Source organism: Pleurodeles waltl, chromosome 7, assembly GCF_031143425.1.
Source record: "Pleurodeles waltl isolate 20211129_DDA chromosome 7, aPleWal1.hap1.20221129, whole genome shotgun sequence".
NCBI lineage: Eukaryota > Metazoa > Chordata > Amphibia > Caudata > Salamandridae > Pleurodeles > Pleurodeles waltl.
The window spans coordinates 1,048,580,613-1,048,607,017 of NC_090446.1; the positions used below are offsets into that span (position 1 = coordinate 1,048,580,613).

General features: G+C 45.0%; 1 protein-coding gene across 6 annotated transcripts in view; it reads left to right on the forward strand.

The window, feature by feature from the left end:
• Nucleotides 1–26,405, forward strand: part of BPTF (bromodomain PHD finger transcription factor) — a 1,198,927-nt gene that overhangs the window by 203,973 nt on the left and 968,549 nt on the right. For all 6 annotated transcript variants that reach the window (XM_069199907.1, XM_069199908.1, XM_069199910.1 and 3 more), the window contains exon 7: nt 12,603–12,790. In XM_069199907.1, the coding sequence (XP_069056008.1) occupies nt 12,603–12,790 (188 nt within the window). The remainder of the gene's footprint in view (nt 1–12,602; nt 12,791–26,405) is intronic.

Genomic DNA, 26,405 nt, shown 5'->3' on the forward strand with positions numbered 1-26,405 from the left:
ATGATGCCGGCAATGAAGTTCACACACTATCTGGAGTGGCACAGACCTTTGCACTTTACTATCGTAAACTATGCGGCCGCACAGGAACATCTGGAATACTTCCAGCGGTTTCTCGAGGAGTTGTCCCTCCTCAACATCTCCCACTCAGAGGCTCAATTGCTGGATGAGTCTCTTACCGATACAGAAGTGCTTGCTGCTCTTTCGGGGATGGCCTCTGGGAAAGCCCCTGGGCCAGATGGCCTCCCAGCTGAATATTATACCACATTCCAAGACACTTTAGTTCCTAAATTGTTAGCTGTAGGAAGTTGGCTCTGTATATACTATTTCAAAGTAAGAAATAGTGTGCACAGAGTCCAAGGGTTCCCTCTAGAGGTAAGATAGTGGCAAAAAGAGATAATTCTAATGCTCTGTTTTGTGGTAGTGTGGTTGAGCAGTAGGCTTATCAGAGGGTAGTGTTAAGCATTTGTTGTACACACACAGGCAATAAATGAGAAACACACACTCAGACTTACTCCAGGCCAATAGGTTTTTATATAGAAACATATATTTTCTTAGTTTATTTTAAGAACCACAGGTTCAAGATTTACAAGTAATACTTCAAATGAAAGGTATTTCACTCAGGTATTCTAGGGTCTAGAATAAACATAATAGCATGTACAGTTTTGACAAAAATGGCAATAAGCTATTTTAAAAGTGGACACAGTGCAAAAATCAACAGTTCCTGGGGAGGTGAGTAATTAAGTTCACAGGTAAGTAAAACACTTACAGGTTTCAAAGTTGGGTCCAAATTAGCCCACCGTTGGGGGTTCAAGGCAACCCCAAAGTTACCACACCAGCAGCTCAGGGCCGGTCCGGTGCAGAGGTCAAAGAGGTGCCCAAAACACATAGGCTTCAATGGAGAACAGGGGTTCCCCGGTTCCAATCTGCCAGCTGGTAAGTAACCGCGTCCTCGGAGGGCAGACCAGGGGGGTTTTGTAGTGCACCATGGGGGACACAAGCAGGCACAGAAAGTACACCCTCAGTGGCACAGGGGCGGCCGGGTGCAGCGTGCAAACAGGCGTTGGGTTTTGTATTGAAAGCAATGGGGAGACCCGGGGGTCTCTTCAACGATGCAGGCAGGCACAGGGGGGGCTCCTCGGGGTAGCCAACACCTGGGCTAGGCAGAGGGTCGCCTGGGGGTCGCTCCTGCACTGGAGTTAGGTTCCTTCAGGTCCTGGGGGCTGCGGGTGCAGGGTTGGTTCCAGGCGTCGGGTCCCTTGTTACAGGCAGTCGCGGTCAGGGGGAGCCTCTGGATTTCCTCTGCAGGCGTCGCTGTGGGAGCTCAGGGGGGTCAACTCTGGCTACTCACGGGCTCGAAGTCGCCGGGGATTCCTCTATGTAGTGTTGGTTTTCCGCAGGTCAAGCCGGGGGCGTCTGGTGCAGAGTAGAAACTCTCATGCTTCCGACGGGAAACGTGAAGTCCTTGAAGTTGCTTCTTTGTTGCAAGAAAGTTGCAGATGGTTGAACAGAGCCGCTGTTCACAGGAGTTTCTTGGTCCTTGGATGCAGGGCAGTCCTCTGAGGCTTCAGAGGTCGCTGGTCCCTGTTGGATGCTTCGCTGTTGCAGTTTTCTTCGAAGTTGGGAGACAGGCCAGTAGGGCTGGGGCCCAAGCAGTTGTCGTCTCCGTCTTCACTGCAGGGCTTCAGGTCAGCAGTCCTTCTTCTTTAGGTTGCAGGAATCTAGTTTCCTAGGTTCTGGGGGCCCCAAAATACTGAATTTAGGGGTGTCTTTAGGTCTGGGAGGGCAGTAGCCAATGGCTACTGTCCTGGAGGGTGGCTACACCCTCTTTGTGCCTCCTCCCTGAGGGGAGGGGGGCACATCCCTAATCCTGTTGGGGGAATCCTCCATCCACAAGATGGAGGATTTCTAAAAGTAAGAGTCACCTCTGCTCAGAACACCTTAGGGGCTGTCCTGTCTGGGGGGTGACTCCTCCTTGGTTTTCTCATCATCTCCTCCAGCCTTGCCGCCAAAAGTGGGGGCAGTGGCCGGAGGGGTGGGCATCTCCACTAGCTGGTATGCCCTGGGGCACTGTAACAAAAGGGGTGAGCCTTTGACGCTAACCGCCAGGTGTTACAGTTCCTGCAGGTTGAGGTGAGAAGCCCCTCCACCCAGTACAGGCTTTGTTCCTGGCCACAGAGTGACAAAGGCACTCTCCCCATGTGGCCAGCAACATGTCTGGTGTGTGGCAGGCTGGCAAAAACTAGTCAGCCCACACTGGAAGTCGGGTATGTTTTCAGGGGGCATCTCTAAGATGCCCTCTGGGTGTATTTTACAATAAATTGTACACTGGCATCAGTGTGCATTTATTGTGCTGAGAAGGTTGATACCAAGCTTCCCAGTTTTCAGTGTAGCCATTATGGTGCTGTGGAGTTCGTGTTTGACAGACTCCCAGACCATATACTCTTATGGCTACCCTGCACTTACAATGTCTAAGGTTTGGCTTAGACACTGTAGGGGCATAGTGCTCATTCACTTATGCCCTCACCTGTGGTATAGTGCACCCTGCCTTACGGCTATAAGGCCTGCTAGAGGGGTGACTTACCTATGCCACAGGCAGTGTGAGGTTGGCATGGCACTCTGAGGGGAGTGCCATGTTGACTTAGTGATTTTCTCCCCACCAGCACACACAAGCTGTGAAGCAGTGTGCATGTGCTGAGTGAGGGGTCCCTAGGGAGGCATAAGACATGCTGCAGCCCTTAGAGACCTTCCCTGGCATCATGGCCCTTAGTACCAGGGGTACCAGTTACCAGGGACTTACCTGAGTGCCAGGGTTGTGCCAACTGTGGAGACAAAGGTATAGTTTAGGGAAAGAACACTGGTGCTGGGGCCTGGTTAGCATGGTCCCAGCCCACTTTCAATTCATAACTTAGCATCAGCAAAGGCAAAAAGTCAGGGGGTAACCATGCCAAGGAGGCATTTCCTTACAGGGTGATGGAGAGTGTGGAGGGGGGGGCACAAGAACCGACAGAGCATGTTTGGGAAAGGCCCTCATAGTTGCTAAAAGACATTGTGATGCAATGGAAAGCTCCTACACTATCAGCTCTTACCCTGGCATGGAGGAGTCGAATGGTGTGCTCAACAAGAGAGGTCGGTCTATGAGGCCAGGGGTTGCCTTGGAAAGCGTGGTAAAGTATAAGGGAAATGATTGGGACGAATCCTTTAGGGCGCACTAGGTGGGAAAATGGGAGGGTCAGTTTGATACTAATAAAGTATAAAGGCTGTGTGATGTGTCTAATGTACAATCTTACGAGTGATGGAAGTGATTTGCTCAAGCTTGTCTATACAGGTACATTTTCTGATTTCTATGGATGATAAAACCAAAGTTTGTTTTACAAAAAACACAATATAGGATCATCCTCTCAATTTATTCTTGGATGTTCTGACTGGGTTAATAGAAAGTGGCCTGTGGCATTTGACAACGAATGTGTGTTAATATTGTCCTGCCGTCTGGTGTAGTCAAGATGTTTTGCAGTCATTTTTTATGCCCTGTGGGTCGACGACCTTTGTCAGGACGTTTAACAATCTCTGGCTGTCTAATATGCATGAAATTTATGGGCATTCCCCTAAATATGCAATCCATGAGGTAGCTATATTAGCTTTATACAGTAATAGTTGAGAATTACGTATGTTCCATTTGTGAGACTTCCACATCAGCTGTACTCTCTGGGTGAGAGAAAATGACATATGTACCTTGGTGCAGAGAAATGGCTTTCTCTTCGTGCAAAGAAATGTCTTTTTGCAGGTTCATCCCCACTTTTTGATGACCAAGGTGATGTTTTTTCAACTCTTGTGCCTTGCGCTCTGTTTTCCAGGCACCTGGGTATGTGCTCCCACCCCTTAAAGTATGTGTACAAATAGCTTACATCTGATTGGCATAAAACGTCCCTATAAGTTCCTAACGTGGTGCAAGACTACAGTGGACCACAGCATTTAATTGTGCCACCACTACAGTGACAAGGTAAAACATGGCTCATCCCACTGCAGGCTAGTCGGGCATCTTTAAATCTGCCAACGCGACAAGTCAAAATAAACTCTTTTGGCAAGTCAAAACCTTCCTTTTTTGAATACTAACGAGTCACCTCCAGGAAAGGCCTTGGTATGCCACAAGGCTGAGTGCTAATTTAAAAAAAAGAATGGCATGTCCTCTTGTGTTTGTCATGCCCGGACAGTAAAAACTCGAAATTGCTGGTTCGATGGCATCTGTCGCTGTAGATACGCATGTTCTGCAATAGCTCGCCATCTGGTGTTGGGCCGGAGTGTTACAAGTTGTTTTTCTTCGAAGAAGTCTTTCGAGTCACGGGACCGAGTGACTCCTCCTTTTGTCTCCATTGCGCATGGGCGTCGACTCCATCCTTGATTGTTTTTTTTCCGCCATCGGGTTCGGACGTGTTCCTGTCGCTCCGAGTTTCGGAACAGAAAAAATAGTTAATTTCGGAAGATTTTCGTCGGTATTGTTGCGTTCGGGATCGGCATACTTACATTCAACACCGCATCGAAGATCGAAGAGCTCCGGTGCCCTTCGGGGTAATTTTTCGATCCTCCGTCGGGGCCTGGTCGGCCCGACCGCGTGCTGAAGAACGCCGATGGAACGGACCCCGTTCCGTTTCTGCCCCAAATGCCACAATAAATACCCCTACACAGACCAACACTTGGTCTGCAACCTGTGCCTGTCACCTGAGCACAGCGAAGACACCTGCGAGGCCTGTCGTGCGTTCCGGTCCCGAAAAACACTCCGAGACCGTCGAGCCAGAAGACTTCAAATGGCGTCCGCACCGACAGCCCGACGGGAGTTCGAGGAACAGGAAGAAGAAGGTACCTTCTCGATCCAAGACTCAGACTCCGAAGGATTCGACGATACACAAACCGTGAGTAAGACGTCGAAAACCACACAAAGAAACATTTACAAGGCCCAGGGGACGCCACTGCCACCAGGCCATGGCTCAACCCATAAAATCGGTGACCGACCGTCGGCACCGAAAAAGGCCCAAACAGTGCCGAGATCGTCCGACTCCGGTCGAGACACCGGCACGCAGCCTTCTCGGGACCGAGAAAGTGCTGGAGACAAGCCTCGACACCGAGATGCCGGTGTGGACACGGCTCGACGCCGAGACAGCGGCACCGAAACAGATCGACGCCGAGAGGTTTCGGCCCCGAAAAGGAAAAAAGTCACCTCGGAGCCGAAAAAACACGCAGACACAGTTTCGACGCCGAAACAAACTGCAAGCGACCCAGCTTCAGGCTCTTATACAGAAGAGCACTCGCTAACCTCCCAAATGCAGAAGCATAGGTTTGAGGAAGAGCTACAAGCAACTGATGCGGACCATACGCAAAAGCGTATCTTCATTCAGCAGGGGACAGGAAAAATAAGCACCCTTCCCCCCATTAGGAGAAAGAGAAGGTTGGAGTTCCAGACGGAACAAGCACCACAACCAAAAGTGGTGAAAAGAGTTACACCACCACCCTCTCCTCCGCCCGTGATTAACGTTTCACCAGCACAAACGCCATCACACTCCCCAGCTCACACCACCATGAGCCAGGGTGACCAAGACCAGGACGCATGGGACCTATACGACGCCCCAGTGTCAGATAACAGCCCAGAGGCATACCCTACAAAACCATCTCCACCAGAAGACAGCACCGCGTACTCTCAGGTGGTGGCTAGAGCAGCACAATTTCACAACGTAAGCCTCCACTCAGAACAGGTCGAGGATGATTTCCTGTTCAACACACTCTCCTCCACCCACAGCTCCTACCAAAGCCTGCCTATGCTCCCTGGTATGCTCCGGCACGCAAAAGACATATTTAAGGACCCGGTCAAAAGTAGGGCAATCACACCAAGGGTGGAAAAAAAGTATAAGCCGCCTCCTACAGACCCGGCTTTCATCACAACACAGCTGCCACCAGACTCTGTTGTTGTAGGAGCAGCTAGGAAAAGGGCCAACTCTCACACATCTGGAGATGCACCACCCCCAGATAAAGAAAGCCGCAAGTTTGATGCAGCTGGTAAAAGAGTCGCAGCACAAGCTGCAAACCAGTGGCGCATCGCGAACTCCCAGGCACTACTTGCGCGCTATGACAGAGCCCACTGGGACGAGATGCAACATCTCATTGAACATCTGCCCAAAGACTTCCAAAATAGGGCAAAACAAGTGGTTGAGGAGGGACAGGCCATCTCCAACAACCAGATCCGCTCCTCCATGGACGCTGCAGATACAGCTGCACGGACAATTAATACATCTGTAACTATCAGAAGGCATGCATGGCTCCGAACGTCTGGATTTAAACCAGAGATTCAACAAGCAGTTCTCAATATGCCTTTAATGAAAAAGAACTGTTCGGTCCAGAAGTGGACACAGCGATTGAGAAACTCAAAAAAGATACGGACACTGCCAAAGCCATGGGCGCACTCTACTCCCCGCAGAGCAGAGGGAATTACAGCTCATTCCGTAAAACGCCCTTTCGAGGGGGGTTTCGGGGTCAAAGCACACAAGCCAGCACCTCACAAGCCACACCGTCCAGTTACCAAGGACAGTATAGAGGAGGTTTTCGGGGACAATATAGAGGAGGGCAATTCCCTAGAAATAGAGGAAGATTCCAAAGCCCCAAAACCCCTACTACTAAACAGTGACTCACATGTCACTCACCCCCTCCACACAACACCAGTGGGGGGACGAATAGGTCATTATTACAGAGCATGGGAGAAAATCACTACAGACACTTGGGTTCTAGCAATTATCCAACATGGTTACTGCATAGAATTTCTACAGTTCCCTCCAAACATACCACCAAAAGCACAAAATTTAACAACACACCATTCCAATCTCCTAGAGATAGAAGTGCAGGCACTATTGCAAAAGAATGCAATCGAATTAGTGCCAAACACACAAATAAACACAGGAGTTTACTCACTGTACTTTCTGATACCAAAGAAGGACAAAACACTGAGACCAATCCTAGACCTCAGAGTAGTCAACACTTTCATCAAATCAGACCACTTCCACATGGTCACACTACAAGAAGTATTGCCATTGCTAAAGCTGCACGACTACATGGCAACTTTAGACCTCAAGGATGCTTATTTCCATATACCAATTCACCCATCGCACAGGAAATACCTAAGGTTTGTATTCAAAGGAATACATTACCAATTCAAGGTACTGCCTTTCGGATTAACAACCGCACCAAGAGTCTTTACCAAATGTCTAGCGGTAGTCGCTGCACACATCAGAAGGCAGCAAATACATGTGTTCCCATATCTAGACGACTGGCTAATCAAGGCCCATTCGTTAATAGAGTGCTCAAATCACACAAATCATATCATACAAACCCTCTTCAAACTAGGGTTCACCGTCAATTTCACAAAATCCAAGATTCGGCCACGCAAGGTACAACAATACCTGGGAGCCATAATAGACACATCAAAAGGAGTAGCCACTCCAAGTCCACAAAGAATTCAAAATTTCAACACCATCATACAACGCATGTATCCAACACAAAAGATACAAGCAAAGATGGTATTACAACTCCTAGGCATGATGTCATCATGCATAGCCATTGTCCCAAACGCAAGACTGCACATGAGGCCCTTACAACAATGCCTAGCATCACAGTGGTCTCAAGCACAGGGTCACCTTCTAGATCTGGTGTTAATAGACCGCCAAACTTACCTCTCGCTTCTGTGGTGGAACAACATAAATTTAAACAAGGGGCGGCCTTTTCAAGACCCAGTGCCACAATACGTAATAACAACAGATGCTTCCATGACAGGGTGGGGAGCACACCTCGATCAACACAGCATACAAGGACAAGGGAACGTACATCAAACAAAACTGCATATCAATCACCTAGAACTTCTTGCAGTTTTTCAAGCACTAAAAGCTTTCCAACCAATAATAGTTCACAAATACATTCTCGTCAAAACAGACAACATGACAACAATGTATTATCTAAACAAGCAGGGAGGGACGCACTCCACGCAGTTAAGCATGTTAGCACAAAAAATTTGGCATTGGGCAATTCACAACCAAATTCGCCTAATTGCACAGTTTATACCAGGGATACAAAATCAACTCGCAGACAATCTCTCTCGAGATCACCAACAGGTCCACGAATGGGAAATTCACCCCCAAATACTGAACACTTATTTCAAACTCTGGGGAACACCTCAGATAGACTTGTTTGCGACAAGGGAGAACGCAAAATGCCAAAACTTCGCATCCAGATACCCACACAAACAATCCCAAGGCAATGCCCTATGGATGAACTGGTCAGGGATATTTGCTTACGCTTTTCCTCCTCTCCCTCTCCTTCCTTACCTGGTAAACAAACTCAGTCAAAGCAAACTCAAACTCATATTGATAGCACCAACTTGGGCAAGGCAACCCTGGTACACAACGCTGCTAGACCTATCAGTGGTACCCTGCATCAAATTGCCCAACAGGCCAGATCTGTTGACACAGCACAACCAAAAGATCAGACACCCAGATCCAGCATCGCTGAATCTAGCAATCTGGCTCCTGAAATCCTAGAATTCGGGCACTTACAACTTACCCAAGAATGTATGGAAGTCATAAAACAAGCAAGAAGGCCATCCACCAGGCACTGCTATGCAAGTAAATGGAAGAGGTTTGTTTGCTACTGCCATATTAATCAAATACAACCATTACACACAACTCCAGAACATGTAGTGGGTTACTTGCTTCACTTACAAAAATCTAACCTAGCTTTCTCTTCCATTAAGATTCACCTTGCAGCAATATCTGCATACCTGCAGACTACCTATTCAACTTCCCTATATAAAATACCAGTCATTAAAGCATTCATGGAGGGCCTTAGGAGAATTATACCACCAAGAACACTACCTGTTCCTTCATGGAACCTAAATGTTGTCCTAACTAGACTTATGGGTCCACCTTTTGAACCCATGCACTCCTGCGACATACAGTTCCTAACCTGGAAGGTGGCATTTCTCATCGCCATTACTTCCCTGAGAAGAGTAAGCGAGATTCAGGCGTTTACTATACAGGAACCTTTTATACAACTACACAAAAATAAAGTCGTCCTAAGGACCAATCCTAAATTTTTGCCAAAGGTTATTTCACCGTTCCATCTAAATCAAACAGTGGAACTTCCGGTGTTCTTTCCACAGCCAGATACCGTAGCTGAAAGGGCACTACATACATTAGATGTCAAAAGAGCATTAATGTATTACATTGACAGAACAAAGAACATCAGAAAGACTAAACAACTCTTTATTGCATTTCAAAAACCTCATGCAGGAAACCCAATTTCAAAACAAGGTATAGCCAGATGGATAGTTAAATGCATCCAAATCTGCTACCTTAAAGCTAAACGACAGCTGCCCATTACACCAAGGGCACACTCAACCAGAAAGAAAGGTGCTACCATGGCCTTTCTAGGAAACATCCCAATGCAAGAAATATGTAAGGCAGCCACATGGTCTACGCCTCACACATTCACCAAGCACTACTGTGTAGACGTGTTATCCGCACAACAAGCCACAGTAGGTCAAGCTGTATTAAGGACATTATTTCAGACTACTTCCACTCCTACAGGCTGATCCACCGCTTTTGGGGAAATAACTGCTTACTAGTCTATTGCAGAACATGCGTATCTACAGCGACAGATGCCATCGAACTGAAAATGTCACTTACCCAGTGTACATCTGTTCGTGGCATCAGTCGCAGTAGATTCGCATGTGCCCACCCGCCTCCCCGGGAGCCTGTAGCAGTTTGGAAGTTACCTTCAATTATTTATATATGTATCATCTCAACCTTAAATAAGTGCATACTTAGTCACTCCATTGCATGGGCACTATTACTACAATTCAACTCCTACCTCACCCTCTGCGGGGAAAAACAATCGAGGATGGAGTCGACGCCCATGCGCAATGGAGACAAAAGGAGGAGTCACTCGGTCCCGTGACTCGAAAGACTTCTTCGAAGAAAAACAACTTGTAACACTCCGGCCCAACACCAGATGGCGAGCTATTGCAGAACATGCGAATCTACTGCGACTGATGCCACGAACAGATGTACACTGGGTAAGTGACATTTTCATTTTTCACTGTAGTAAGTCTGGTAGCCCCATTGATAACATGGAGTTACACTAGGCATTGTGCTAAATGCTAACTTAATTTGGGGACTGCCAAAGATAGTACTCCAGGATATCGGATGAATTGTTAAATTAATCCCAACTCACTGCTTAAGTTGGCTTTTAGATAACTTGGATGCAGAAAGGGCCTTTTTATAGTTGCCACTTCTTTGCCCAAGTTTTAAGATGCTGTTTCTGATACGCACAGCTACTCCCGGAACCGTCCCCGAGACACCTTGCTGCCTCTCTGGAGAGAGGGGTGAACGACTCAAATGAAAGCCAGGAGGGGTGACCAACTCCTGGCAGAATGGCGAGAGGGGGAGTGAGCCACAGATGGCGAGCTTCAAAGGGGAATATGCTTCTGTTGAGCACATGCAAGTTACAGTAGTCGGGGTTTCGTTTGCTCAGAAAGGCTGGCATCTCGGAAGGAAAATCCCTGTATTACCTTTTTTGTTGTTTTAGCTCGCCCCCCCATTTGAGGTAGGGAGCTCCACACAGGAAAGTAAGTCTGGTCATGTTGGTACTGGGTAGGATAGTACCTTCTGGGAGATTCTGATGCCACACTTCCTTGACAGGGATGTACAATGGTAAGGGTTGCCTAATGGGAATTGTTGCCTATTGGCTAGTGAGTCCTCTTCTTCCTCATGCATGAAGGTGACATAAAAGTCCTATGAATACTACTGGACTGGACAGAATACAGAAGGGCGACTGCTAAGCTGCTCCCTGGACCCAGCAAAGGGAGACTGCACCAGATGATGAACTGCATCTGCTGCACCCAAGAGAATGTGCCTGCTGTACCCACTTGTGCACAAGAGCTTCACTTGTGCCAGGACAGAATAAGTGACTTCAGGGGCTAGGCGGCTAGTCCCCTGTTCAGCAAAAGAGATCTGCACTCCTCAAGTGCCCTGCTGCCCTGAAACACCGGCACACTGATTCCTGACCCTCAATAGGACCTTTAAGTAAGTCGGGCCTGTGACCAGCGTCAAAGTGTACTTTGGTGCCCCAACTGTAAAGAACCATTGAGACTGGTATAACAGGAAGACTAGTGGCAACTGGAGCTTACTGATCTGCATTGCTACATCATGGGAGATCGAGTCCTGAGATTACCCCTGAAGCGTATCTTATGGCCCACAGGATGGCCTTAGGAAAACTCACTGCATCTATTCATTTATCTTCAGGGTCTTAGCATCCTGCATCCCAAGCATCAGGGCCACTTTCCGTCTGGACCGCGTTGAAGCAGGAAAAGACCCTAAGGACTCTATGACTGCTGGAAGTGGTTGTTAACTTTCTCCCTGGATCGAAATAGTCTGTGTGACTGGCCCCACTCCTTTGTGGCCTGTCCAAGCTAAGAGAAGCAGTCGGAGTTGCTCAACTGATTGAATTATTGCCTCTTAAAAAATAAGATTGATTTTGATATTTGGGATGAATAAGTTTCAACTTGAAGGGTGTTTTTGTATTTAAATTAGCATAACAATATATATGATAAATTGCTGATTCATAGTGCTTGGTACAGAATTAGACAATTGCATTTTTGTACAGATGTTTTCAAAATTGACAAGTGATGAAGCCTATGCAGTTGAAATGTGTTGGACCCGGAATGAACCCAAATGTGGCATCTCATTGAATGGAATAAAATACTAAATGTAAAAATTAATAATCAATTGATGTCAACATGAAGAGTGATTATCCAAAATTGCACACATGAATAAGCGATAGAGGAAGGATTTATAAAGAAAATATATTGATTGTATTAAAATAGTGACTAGTGCCTGCACAAATCAACCCCAGTGAATTTCAGTAAAGTTGTGTAATCTGCAGATTAATAATAAGAATAGCAGAAAGTGACTGGTATTTAAAAAATGTTTTTTTTTTTTTCACCACAGTTCAGTGTTTCTTTCTCTGTGCAATGAAGCTCTTTCCCCACCCTACCCTGAATATACCCTTCATACTCCTGATTTCCCTCCTGTCAGTCCTGAATAAACCCTCTCTCAGCTTTCTTCCTCCTGATAGATATCATTGTTATCATACATAGAGGAGAGGTTCCAAAACTCAGGTTTATGTTTAATGGAGGTGGCAGAGGACAGTGGCCTGTGCATTCCTGTACACCTCGCTCCCCCTGCATTTTACACACTTCGACCTTGTGGAAACCTCTGTGTCAAGTTGTGAAGGCTATCTGGGCCTTGTGAAATTTGAATGCTAGGATGGAACAGAATACGTAAATGGGTGCTTCAATTAAAAAACATTGTAACACAGTGTGATCTGACCAGCTTATGCACACCCTCTTATAACGTTAGTATTTTTTTTTATTAAGCTTAGGTATCTAGTGGCCCAGCTTCCCTAACTAGATGTTTACCACAAACAATTTGAATTCTGGAGTCTGCAGATTTCAAGGAAATCTTTAATCTCATCCTCTAATCATTGCAAGTAACTTTTTTATTTTTTATTTTTAGTTGAATTTAAGCTGGAGAAAACAAGCAGTGAATTTGGTGATTCTCCAGGCCCAGGGAAAGGGACTCCTGAATCAACTCGAATGGTCACTAGGTTACGAAATCCTGAAAGCAAACTGAGCCAGCTGAAAAGTCAGCAGGTTGCTGCAGCTGTTCATGAAGCAAATAGGTATTATAAGGATGGCAAAGAGGTTAGTATTTTTCAAGTTTAAAAAATGCATTATTACTGCTACAAGTGATGGCCCTCTCTCAGCAGTTTGTAATTGTGATTTTTACTATAGCACACAACAAAAAATATTTTCTTGTCACTTGTAATACTACACATGCATAGTTCCCCTTTAACGTTTACGTTTTACTTTTAATTGTTATATATATCAATGAGAAGTGTTCTCATCTAAGGATAGAGATATTTTGTTTAAATGATAATTGTTTCTGATGGCATAATAATCCTGTAAGCGGGTAGCTGTATAAAAGGAGATTTCTGAAACAAAATATAAGGATCTGATGGGAAAAGTAACATAGTATGTTGTTTGTCTTAATATTCAGAAAGAAAATGTATCATCCATTGGTAAGAACATTTCACATATAGCTAGTCAGCCAGTTTTTTCATGAGGTTTCTGGGCAGTTGCTGCTATTGTGCTTAAATTATACCATAGTCATCACTAACCTGCTAAAGCTAAATAACTTTAGTATTGTTACTTCTGGATTCATATAAACCTTATGGGTTTCATGTAATCTTGGTAAGTACATGCATTCACTTTCATTAAATTTCAACACATTTTAATTTAGGTCTTCCCTTAGGGCAACTGTTTAGGTTGTCAAAAGACAGACACAATTTCATGGAAGTGGGTGGCAAGTATTGAGTGACTCGTTTTCAAGAAGATCTTTGCATGCAAGATTCTCCTACCTTGCTACAGATAGCCAACACCCACTTAATTAATTTTACATGCCTCTCTTGCCTCAGAATCCAAAGTGTAAGATCAAGAGGTGGCAGCATTTCTAGCTTTATCTCAGTTTTATTATTATGGAATGTGCATGGGATGGAGATTCTGGCCTGGATTACTTTCATGGAGCGATTTTGGCACAGTAAATATATTATTCTCCATCATGAAACAAGGCTGAAAAAGAGGATTTTGAGTTTGATGGGTTTATACCGTTTAACAGTCATGCTATCCATGAACATTGTAAAAACAGATGATGGACGGAATGCAGAACAAATCAAACATTGACCCTCACTCACAGATCTGGGTTTAATCTGTCAGTTTTTTTTTTTTTTTTTTTGCTTCCCATGCCATTCCAGTTTGGACCCAGCAATATGCAAATCGGTCTTGACTCTGTTCCATATGGGAACAGTCCAGCCAGAACTTCCAGACCAGGTCCTCCCTGGACCAGAAACCAGCATTGTAGCTAGCCTTCTGGTTGTTTAATTATTTTAATTTCAAAGAAACCCGATCTTAAAGCAGTGTAGTTAACTACTTATTGTCCAGGGCTTCCTGCAGCCCTCATAGATTTGCGTAGCTGCTGATTTATTTACAAGCAATTTGTTGTTAAAAAAAAATCTGTCAGAAAGCAACTTATGGTAACTTTGAGGAGGGACTTTCTGGTTTGGGCTTCAACCTTAACTTATCAACTGAGTTGTATTTTAGGGCCCACTGGATACTAGATGGCCAAGTTAATCCTAAACTGTCTAACTTAATGGAAGCCTTTAGTATTCTTTTCAGGTGTTCTCTCCCTTAGTTCCGTTCTGAATTTGAATTAATAAAATGGGATGCTTCCCCAAGGATCAGCTATCTGCTCCCACATTCCAAATTGGGCTATGGTAAACTTCCTGTTGGCTGCACTTGAATCTCTAGTTTTTTTTATTTTGTACGTTATTTACTGTTAAGAATGATGTAAGGGACCACTTGTTTTTAGGTTGCTTTGAGGAAGTGGGCCATGGATAAAATGCATAGTTTGGATCTGGAGATTGACTAACTTTAACACACACCTACTAAATGTACTCCAGAAGCTAGGAAAAAGGTTATCCTTTATTAATTCTAGTCTGTTTGCAGTTTGTTGATGTTAACCCTCTCAAATGGCACATGTTTTTGTCATCAGTAAATGCTAATTGTTTTCAATTTGTTACGAGAGTTAATATCTGTGTCAAACCCAGGTTGTTCGTAGCCATTGTTAAAAAGGTTTAGTTTGAAAAAGAATTTGGAATCCGTGAAAGGTGGTGCCTATCTGGCTATGAAATTAGAGTAATTTTGGAAAAAATATGCTCGATTTTAAGGCTGTCAAATCAGAATGTCCTCGGGTTGGGCATTATTTGAATAAAGGTTCCCTAATATTTCATTGCATGACTAACCTTAATGCTTAACTAAAGACTGATGCCCTGGAGTTGTTGGTACAGAGACATAATGGACAGTGTTTCTTTTAAGTGTCTATGATCAGCCAGTTGCAAGTGGGTCTATTGTATTAATAGCCAACAGTATTCTTTTGGAATCCTTTATTCATCAATGCATTGCAAAAAATGTCAAATCAATGAATCATTCAAGGGTTGCAGGACCAGAATATAGTACAACTTCGATATATGGCCTAAAGGACGATTAGTGGCAGGTAACGTATTCCTCCTATTCCTATGGGTAACCTTGAAGAGGACAATTCCTAGGTCATAGAAGAGAGTGATAAGTAAACCTTTTTAAGAAATGATCTACAGATAAACCTGCAGGGGTTTTCAAACATTTTCTTGATACGATTAAGTGGTTGGGCTAACAAACTTTATGTAATCACAGTTAAACAAGCAAAACTCTAATGTGGCGAGTCAGCAATTGATCTCTCAGTTGTGTTCTGGGAGAATGCCTGAAAATCAGTTGACAAGAATGCCTCTCTTTATAGTTGCTTTTGTTGCTTTTTGAGTGACCTGTTATTCTGTAGATCTCATTATCCTTTGGAGAAAATAAGAGTTGTTAATTATACTTAAGGCTCCCACTCTTCAGTTTTTATTTATTTTGCTGATAAAACAAAAACGGTTTCTCCACCATTGCTTATTTGATAAATGGTAAAATAGACATTTGATTTTTGCCAAGCTTTTGATAATGACTGTCAGAATAATAACCATTTACATTAAAGGTATAGGGTGACTAGAATAAAAGATGATTCTGTAATAGACTTCAACAGCTTCTGATGCCTACTGTAGGAAGTTGGCTCTGTATGTGCTATTTCAAAGTAAGGAATAGCATGCACAGAGTCCAAGGGTTCCCCTTAGAGGTAAAATAGTGGTAAAAAGAGATAATACTAATGCTCTATTTTGTAGTAGTGTGGTCGAGCAGTAGGCTTATCCAAGGAGTAGTGTTAAGCATTTGTTGTACATACACATAGACAATAAATGAGGTACACACACTCAGAGACAAATCCAGCCAATAGGTTTTGTTATAGAAAAATATCTTTTCTTAGTTTATTTTAAGAACCACAGGTTCAAATTTAACATGTAATATCTTGTTTGAAAGGTATTGCAGGTAAGTACATTAGGAACTTTGAATCATTTCAATTGCATGTATACTTTTCAAGTTATTCACAAATAGCTATTTAAAAAGTGGACACTTAGTGCAATTTTCACAGTTCCTGGGGGAGGTAAGTTTTTGTTAGTTTTACCAGGTAAGTACGACACTTACAGGGTTCAGTTCTTGGTCCAAGGTATCCCACCGTTGGGGGTTCAGAGCAACCCCAAAGTTACCACACCAGCAGCTCAGGGCCGGTCAGGTGCAGAGTTCAAAGTGGTGCCCAAAACGCATAGGCTTCAATGGAGAGAGGGGGGGTGCCCCGGTTCCGGTCTGCTTGCAGGTAAGTACCCGCGTCTTCGGAGGGCAGACCAGGGGGGTTTTGTAGGGCACCGGGGGGGACACAAGCCCACACAGAAATTTCACCCTCAGCGGCGCGGGGGCGGCCGGGTGCAGTGTTAGAACAAGCGTCGGGTTCGCAATGGAAGCCAATGAGAGATCAAGGGATCTCTTCAGCGCTGCAGGCAGGCAAGGGGGGGCTTCCTCGGGGAAACCTCCACTTGGGCAAGGGAGAGGGACTCCTGGGGGTCACTTCTGCAGTGAAAGTCCGGTCCTTCAGGTCCTGGGGGCTGCGGGTGCAGGGTCTTTTCCAGGCGTCGGGACTTAGGTTTCAGAGAGTCGCGGTCAGGGGAAGCCTCGGGATTCCCTCTGCAGGCGGCGCTGTGGGGACTCAGGGGGGGCAGGTTTTGGTACTCAGTCGTAGAGTAGTCCGGGGGTCCTCCCTGAGGTGTTGGTTCTCCACCAGCCGAGTCGGGGTCGCCGGGTGCAGTGTTGCAAGTCTCACGCTTCTTGCGGGGAGATTGCAGGGTTCTTTGAAGCTGCTCCTTTGGATAAAGTTGCAGTCTTTTTGGAGCAGGTCCGCTGTCCTCGGGAGTTTCTTGTCGTCGTCGAAGCAGGGCAGTCCTCAGAGGATTCAGAGGTCGCTGGTCCCTTTGGAAGGCGTCGCTGGAGCAGAGTTCTTTGGAAGGCAGGAGACAGGCCGGTGAGTTTCTGGAGCCAAGGCAGTAGTTGTCTTCTGGTCTTCCTCTGCAGGGGTTTTCAGCTAGGCAGTCCTTCTTGTTGTTGCAGGAATCTAATTTTCTAGGGTTCAGGGTAGCCCTTAAATACTAAATTTAAGGGCGTGTTTAGGTCTGGGGGGTTAGTAGCCAATGGCTACTAGCCCTGAGGGTGGGTACACCCTCTTTGTGCCTCCTCCCAAGGGGAGGGGGTCACAATCCTAACCCTATTGGGGGAATCCTCCATCTGCAAGATGGAGGATTTCTAAAAGTTAGTCACCTCAGCTCAGGACACCTTAGGGGCTGTCCTGACTGGCCAGTGACTCCTCCTTGTTATTCTCATTATTTTCTCCGGCCTTGCCGCCAAAAGTGGGGGCCGGGGCCGGAGGGGGCGGGCAACTCCACTAGCTGGAGTGTCCTGCGGTGCTGTGACAAAGGGGTGAGCCTTTGAGGCTCACCGCCAGGTGTTACAGCTCCTGCCTGGGGGAGGTGTTAGCATCTCCACCCAGTGCAGGCTTTGTTACTGGCCTCAGAGTGACAAAGGCACTCTCCCCATGGGGCCAGCAACATGTCTCTAGTGTGGCAGGCTGCTGGAACTAGTCAGCCTACACAGACAGTCGGTTAAGTTTCAGGGGGCACCTCTAAGGTGCCCTCTGGGGTGTATTTTGCAATAAAATGTACACTGGCATCAGTGTGCATTTATTGTGCTGAGAAGTTTGATACCAAACTTCCCAGTTTTCAGTGTAGCCATTATGGTGCTGTGGAGTTCGTGCAAAACAGACTCCCAGACCATATACTCTTATGGCTACCCTGCACTTACAATGTCTAAGGTTTTGCTTAGACACTGTAGGGGCACAGTGCTCATGCACTGGTACCCTCACCTATGGTATAGTGCACCCTGCCTTAGGGCTGTAAGGCCTGCTAGAGGGGTGACTGACCTATACTGGCATAGGCAGTGAGAGGCTGGCATGGCACCCTGAGGGGAGTGCCATGTCGACTTACTCGTTTTGTCCTCACTAGCACACACAAGCTGGCAAGCAGTGTGTCTGTGCTGAGTGAGAGGTCTCCAGGGTGGCATAAGACATGCTGCAGCCCTTAGAGACCTTCCTTGGCATCAGGGCCCTTGGTACTAGAAGTACCAGTTACAAGGGACTTATCTGGATGCCAGGGTCTGCCAATTGTGGATACAAAAGTACAGGTTAGGGAAAGAACACGGGTGCTGGGGCCTGGTTAGCAGGCCTCAGCACACTTTCAATTGTAAACATAGCATCAGCAAAGGCAAAAAGTCAGGGGGCAACCATGCCAAGGAGGCATTTCCTTACACCTACATATTGTTTTTGCAATTTGTAGCAAATCTTCCATGCTTCCTCAATTTGACAAACCTTTTTTCCCCCTTTATCTGGGGACTTTAGCCACGGTAATCTCTTGTACACTTTTGATCTGGCCATGCTGGTGAAAACCCTTGCTGTAATCCAGAAGAAAAAAAATGCATTACACTTTCACTATGAAAGCAACATACTGGTAAATAATAAGGATAAGACTAAAGTTGTATTTTGCGGGAGGATACCTCCCTTTTTCCAGTGACTGTAGATGGTGAAAGAATATCAGTAGTTAAGTTCAATATTTTCCTCCTATCTGTCCTTGGACAACCGCTGGTCCCAAATAAAATGTACAGATCTTTGTACTGTAACATCTTTATTTTGACTTCATAAGCTTTTTGGGGCCTGTCAATAATCCCCCTAGTGAAATCATTAACTGGGAAAAGTGTGCTTATGTGAATGGTTGTGAACTTTTGGTTTTAGATGGATGTTAATATGGTAATGAGGTAGATTATATAGTCTATAAGAGAGCTCTAGCTGTGATTAGGGGTATCAAATAGAATTAGGCCTTTGGTGCTGGGGCTTTTTAATGAAAAGTCATCTTTTAAACATGTTTACAAAGATGAGGGATTCCAATCTGTGGTTTTTTATCTGCATTTCTTTAGTTATGAATAGTATGATATAGTCCTTGTTGAATTTGATTGTTGTTTTTGTGGCTGTTGGGGTAAAACAAACTGCTCTGAACAGTACGCTGGCTAAGAGTTAGAGGCTTAACTATGACTGAATTATCTACTTTTTCAGTTACTCTTCCTGGAGATTATTAGGTCCACAAAATTGTTCTCAGTACCCTGAAATATTCATCAAGTTGGAACACTTGAAGAAAGTAAGAGTTTTATAGATGATTTCTTAGTGTATTTAGTGGTAAATGCAGTGGGCTTTTTCTAGTAGTAGTATGCATTCTTAAATATGGGGGGCGCTAGCATTGCTGCTTTGAGCTGAAAATAGAATGTGTCAGTGCTGTATTAACTGGTACTGGTGATCCCTGTAAGGGAAAGAGCTACTGGAATACTGACTGAGAATCCCAACACAATCTCAGTCTTGTGATTTGCTGGAGTAGTAAATAATGATTGAACTTCAGTCTTAAGAATATATTGTGAGTTGTTATTTACCAAAATAATAACTAGCCATGAGACCTAATCTGTCTGCCCAAGGGAGCCACATGATTGTTGAGCAACGTAGTTATGAGTCCTGAGGGCACCCAATGTAGGAAACTAGGATTAACAGTTGATAAAGTTAAACAGCCAATGCTTGTTGCCTAATTTTAATTAACGGGCACCTGGCTATCCAAGACCCCATATTGATAAGGGAGACCTTGTCTACAACTGCTGACAAATATGCCAACACCAAAATGTGTTACCAGTGTTTTGTATATTTTCCAGTTTAGGCAAATTCTATTTGTTGCTATCTGAGCTTGATTTTAAAGATTATACTGCTCTAAATGTGCAAAATGTTGTATGACTGCTGACATTTCCACAGTTTTCGTATTTAAGGGATGTTGGTAGAGGTTAAGTTGTGCCAATGCGCCCTACCACCACTAATTTGGAGAAATTTTGACTCCTTCAGCTTATTGAAGAATGTCCTGGCACCATTGCTGGATTTTCCTCACAGTCTGATAGGCCACCCTCAACCAAACATAGTGCCATGGGTGTCAGTCACTGGTGGTGGATTGTCATCACGGGAGTGTCATGTTCCACTGTTAATGAAGAGGGTGCAATAGTCTCTAAAGAGGGAGAATCTATACTTTAACGCTCAGTTGAGACCAATAGGAACACCTGTATTGCATGACAGTGCTCCTTGCTGCCATAAAATGGGCCTGGCTGGTGAATGAACTGTAGGCTTTCTATGTGAATCTGCTGTATACCACCTTCTTTCAAGACAAACTTGTTATTCGGACACCAGCATCCTTTTTTCTACAAGTTGAGAAGCTGTTCCATGCTGATCAAACCATCACCCTGATGGCTGTGCCTCACCCCTCTGAGGAGGATTTGGATGAGTGACTGCATCACTTCGAGCCTAAAACAGCACTGATCTTTAATGTTGATCATACCAAAGACCTCTGGGTAGACAATCCGCTTGTTGTGGGGTTCGCTGTAGTGAACAAAAGTCGTGCAGAAAAGGACCGTCTACAGCTGCATTATACTTTGCATCACTATCATGGCCAAAAACTATCCTCCAAAAGAACCAAAGCTTCTACCAATGTGTTGGCATATGGAGCACTTTTTCTGATGATCTGTCAGGCGGCTACACAAGTGTCACTCCATACGTTCAGGAAGCACTATTGCCTGGAAACCCTGGTTTGTGAAGAGAGGTATTTTGCTTGCTCGTCCCGCAGGAATTGTTAGCATGAGCCACTTGCTCTGGTATCTATTCAAAAGTGAGGAATCTGCTGTTAGAAGTCCTTATATAAAGACCAAGGTACTTAACTTTGGTAATACTTTCTGGTAGAGACTCTTATCTAACCAAGTATTCTTTACCGACCCTCACACCTTCCCTGTTCTGTGAATTGGGTTCTATTTATTAAAAGATCCCCAAGACTAGGACTTTGTACACTGGCCAAAGCAAATTTGATGTTGTGGCTCTGCATTTGTGGGAGCAGACAACTTCAAAAGCAATTGACGTCAGTGCACTGGATTGAAGCCTTTACTGATCACCCACGTGATTTCCGGAGCAGTACAGTGTCACAAACTAACGCACAGGAGTACAGCTGAAAAAATTCCAGATCCACACTCTCGCTTGGGGAGGATTAGATAGTCTGTACCAGAAAGAATGTTACCTAAGAGAAGTAATGTGAAGCAAGTTGAATTGTCAGATTAGTATCTAGGCATTATCTCATATAATTTAACTTTACTCTTCAAATCTTCTGATATTAGAGAGTAATCCAGCCTGGAGGAATTCCTATGCTCAAACCATTAAAAGGTATGTTTATTTACTAAATGCAGAATATCTGCAAGCTGTAAATGTTTAATGTTTCCATAGCATCTCAATAATTTTGGTAGTCGAGCTGTAAAAACAGTCTTTAATTTCTCCATCTGGTGATTTAAGGTTAAATTGAAATTTTCGAATATAATATATAAATATTCTAAGGCCCCATTATGTCGACTAAGACTTTAAATGAGAACAACATCAGAGTTTCAACCATAAATCACTGCTATATTAGTTTTACATTTCAAGGTAAAGGTTTGGACTATGAGCCATTGGCCTAGATTGTGTCATATAGCACCCACATTTTTAATGTCTAAACCAGTCTGAATTAAGACTTGCGCACTCTTAATATTTTTTATCTGATAAATGATGAGTTAAAAAAACTTTCTCCAATCAAGTATTCAATGAACTAGTTACGGATCTCATGTAGAGATATAGTGCCATAGCTCAATATTCTAGTGGAGAACCTTTACTCTTTGAATGTATTCCTTGAGTTATTTGTATTCTGTTTACCCATTTTGTAATTCCGTAGAACCTGCTACCTCAATTTTTGTTGTTAAAAGAACACTAAATTTTTTAATAAATCATTTTGTTTTTTGCAGATAACAAAGCATGGAGCACCGTCTTTTATATTAATCAATTTGAAATGTTGCAGATCAGTCATTGTGATTTGCCCAGTGATCCTGTGGAGCCCAGACCACAATATTGCCTCCATTTACCCCAAAACATCATTGCCTTTTATTAAAAACCTTTAAAAACAAACCAAGGGAGCATTGGTCATTCCCTGATAAACATTAAATTCCCTTTCCTACAAGACCGGTTTCTGCCCTCACCTGGCCATTCACTGACTTATCTGCAAGTCCCCTGTCACCCAGGAAGAAGCCTTCCCTTCATGGCTCCCAATCTAAGACCTAAGCCAGGTCCTGTTAACTCTCACCTCTAATCCTACAAGATTAAAAATACAGTGCTTCATTAATCCAAGAAAAATTATTCCAGGATATCTTTAAATCCTGACAATTCCCTGCTTATCAGTGAATTATGAAACTTGCCTAACGATTGCAGGTTGCATCTGTTATTGTTCGGAAAAGGGAGTTGTGTACCGCCTGTAGCTTGCCTGGGGATAAAACTTTTGCAGATGCTGCATTATCTTTAAACTTAACCACCAATCGACCCATCTGCTTTAGTCTTACAACTGTATCTCTCAGAACATTAGATTTTTTTTTTTTTAATATTTCAGAAATGAAACAGGGGAGCACATTTGTGTGGGAGCTGCAAATACTATTTTGGAAAACATTGAACAACTGAAAATAAACTAAAATCCTTCTTGGTTTTTTACTTCAGCAATGTGTGTAGTGACTCGATGATCTTTGTATTGTAGTGTTTGTCATTTGAATCTTCATTTGGAAATGAGTTAAATTTTATGTGCCATGAATAAAACCATATTCTTCCCTCTCTCTTAAACCTCTCTTAAACCTCTGTAATGCCAAAAATTATTTTGTGAATTGCTTTTCAAATCTTTTTTTTTCAACATTTTCTGTGATTCATCTTTCCTTTTCAAAGCTGTATCCTGCTTTTTGTCAGGTTATGTAGTCTCCTATGTATAGTTTCTAATTTCTGCAACTTAATGCACAAACGTTACAAGCAACTCTTGAAAGCTAAAAAACTGATAGAGACTTCTAGCTGCAGATTCCTTACCTTAGAATTATCTCCAGGTGTCAGACTGAATCTGAAATTGTTTTGTGAGCAGTACCCCCTTCTTGCTGGTAGGTGGCATTGTTCAGCTCCCCATGGCATGATGTGTGTGGTGCCTACATAGGTGCCACCACACTGTGCTGACGTTAGTTCTTTTTTGTGTGCTAGTCATGCCAGATCGGGAGAAGGGCTTATACACCCAATTAACCCCCAGCCGCTTTTTGACTGACCTTTGTGGAGCTTTTGTCGAAGACCTTTTGAGACATTGTCTCCAGGTGTGGCAGGATGTCCATGAGGAAGGGTGGGTTTAAATCTTGTGGCATCTGTCACTGGCAGATGTCAGTGATGGATCAACACATCTGTGTTAGACCTGGCAGCTTTTTGGCATGTCTCCCCTGTCTTTTTGCCTTCTGACCTCCTGGTTTTGGACTCTGTTTTTGCTGGTTTATTGTCTCTGCGCACTTTACCACTGCTAATCAGTGCTAAAGTGCAAGTGCTCCCCATATAAATTGTACTGTGGACTGGTTTATCCATAATTGGCATATTTGATTTACTAGTAAGTCCCTAGTAAAGTGCACTAGAGGTGCCCAGGGCCTATAAATCAAATGCTGCTAGTGGGCCTGCAGCACTGGTTGTGCCATCCACATAAGTAGCTCTGTAATCATGTCTCAGACCTGTCACTGTAACTTGACTGTAACTTCGACTTGGCAAGTGTACCCACTTGCCAGGCCTAAACCTTCCCTTTTCTTACATATAAGGCACCCCTAAGGTAGGCCCTAGGTAGCCCCAAGGGCAGGGTGCAGTGTATGGTTAAGGTAGGACATATAGTAATGTGTTTTATATGTCCTGACAGTGAAATATTGCTTAATTCGTTTTTCACTGTTGCAAGGCCTGTCCCTCTCATAGGTTAACATGGGGGCTACCTTTAAATTTGATTAAAGTGTAGATTCCCTTTGTGATCTGATGGACATGTGGAGTTTGGGGTCTCTGAGCTCACAATGTAAAAATACATCTTTTAGTAAAGTTGATTTTAAGTTTGTGCGTTTGAAAATGCTACTTTTAGAAAGTAGGGATTTTCTTGCTTAATCCATTCTGTGGCTGCCTGTTTGTGCATTCCCTGTCTGGGTCAGTTTGACAGTTGGGCTGTTCACACCTCTCCTCTAGACAGTGACACAAAGGGGGCTGGGGTTTAGCCTGCATATCTTGATTAGCCATCTGTGCTGGAGGGGATGAGGGGAGGGGTGGAGTGGCCACTCACACCTGAAAGGACTGTGCCTACCCTCACACAATGCTGTCTCTGACCCCCTGGTGAGTTTCTGGGGCCTGGCCTAAACAAGGAAGGATCTTGCAAACACTTGAGACTTTGTTTTGAAGTTTGGAAACTTCAAAGGCAGAACTGGGTATAAGAAGCAGACCCAAAACCCCAGATTATTAGAATCTTTCGGGAATCAAGAGGAACCTCTGCCCAGGAGAAGAGCTGAAGGAGGAGTACTGTCCCTTTGCTATCTTGCTTTGCTGGACTGGCCAGCAGTTGCTGCTTCTACCTGAAAAGAGTGCAAAGGGTGAACTTTGCTGGGTGTCCTGCTTGAGAGAGTTCTCCAAGGGCTTGGAGTAGAGCTTGCCTCCTGTTGGAAGTCTCAGGGACACCAAAGACTTCATCTTCCTCGACCTGCAGCACTGGGAACTGTGTTGTTCAAGAGGTGAAACCACTGCAATGCCGCTGGCCTGCACCATGACCTGCCGACGCCGCACGGAGTCGCATTGCCCCACTTCGCACCGCGACCCTGGTCTCACAGACGCCGTCATCGGATGACTTCACCGAGCCGCTGCTCGCACCGCAACCTGTGGGCCCGCACTCCGGCATCACCTGCTCACGCCGCAGCCTGGACATCCCCGACGACGTCACTCCTGCTGACACCGGCGCCGCTGCCTGCGCCGTGGCCTGTGGACACCGCTCGCGAGGAGCACGAAGCACCGTCCCGTCCCGCACTGCTGGCTTGGGCCTACCGATGACTGCGCTTCCGCAACGATGCCGCTACCTGCGCCGTGACCTGTGGACACCGCACATTGCACTGCCCCGCTTCACACCGCAGCCCTGGTCTCACCTACGCCGCTGGACGCCGTCACCGAGCCGCTACCTGCACCGTGACCTGTGGGCACCGCACGTCGCATCGTCCCGCTTCACAACGCAGCCCCGATGCCATCCACGCCAGCGCACCTGATTTCATCAGGCCGGAGTTCGATTCCCGAGGTGCATGACTTCAAGGGCCCGACGACTCCTGCACCGACTCCGGAACAGACGCCGCTCTCCGGAGCTTACCGCGAGGACCACGACGCCCTGCGAATCCAAGTTATTGTTTGTAGGTATTCCCGACTCCGCAGCTGGCCCGCGACGCCGAGGCCAGCCTGAACTTTTGTTTTTTTTTTGTTCACGACGCCGTTATTGCCCCAGGTGGAGTTATCGACTTCAAGGAACTGTATTGTTAAGTGCATCTTGCAGCATTCATATTTTTATTTCTGTATGTTGGATTTTTTTATCGTATTTGGTTTTGTTTTATTAAGAAAAATATTGGCTATTTTTCTAAAACTGGTGTGGTGTCCTTTTGTAGTGTTTTCACTGATTACTGTGTGTTATGTGCAAATGCTTTACACATTGCTTCTGAGATAAGCCTAACTGCTCATGCCAAGCTACCAAGGGGGTGAGCTGGGGTTATCCGAGTGGGTATCTCCCTTATCCTGACTAGAGTGAGGGTCCCTACTTGGACAAGGTGCAAACCAACTGTCTTCTAGAGACCCCATTTCTAACAATCTGTATCTGGCGTCTCGAGTGTGACCAAGACATACATTGAGTGTTGCGCCATGCATCCCAGGGTCTTCAGGAAGTGGTCCTTCAAACTCTTTGCAGCTCAATGAGTGATGGTGCAACAGTCTTGATCCTAGACGAGCGCAAGGTACCACCATTGGTTTCAGAACCATCAGTGTTCCTAGCAGTTGAAATCATCTGAGAAATGAAGTGAATCGCAAAAGAAAAAGGAGGTTTTCGACTTTACTCTGTCAGCCATCCGACGAGACAAGGGAACATAGGCATTCAAAGCCTGGTTCAGCAGTTGAGCCTGGGTCATCTCCTCACCTCCCCAAGTTTCCAGGAGCCGGAGCAACCCCCTCCAAGCTCTGTGAATTTTATGAGGCCATGCACTTCATGTTTGTATGATCCATGTCCTCTGGTATGCCTTTGGGCCCTGTAGAGATGGGAGGGGCCCCTACTATTTTTCCCACTGC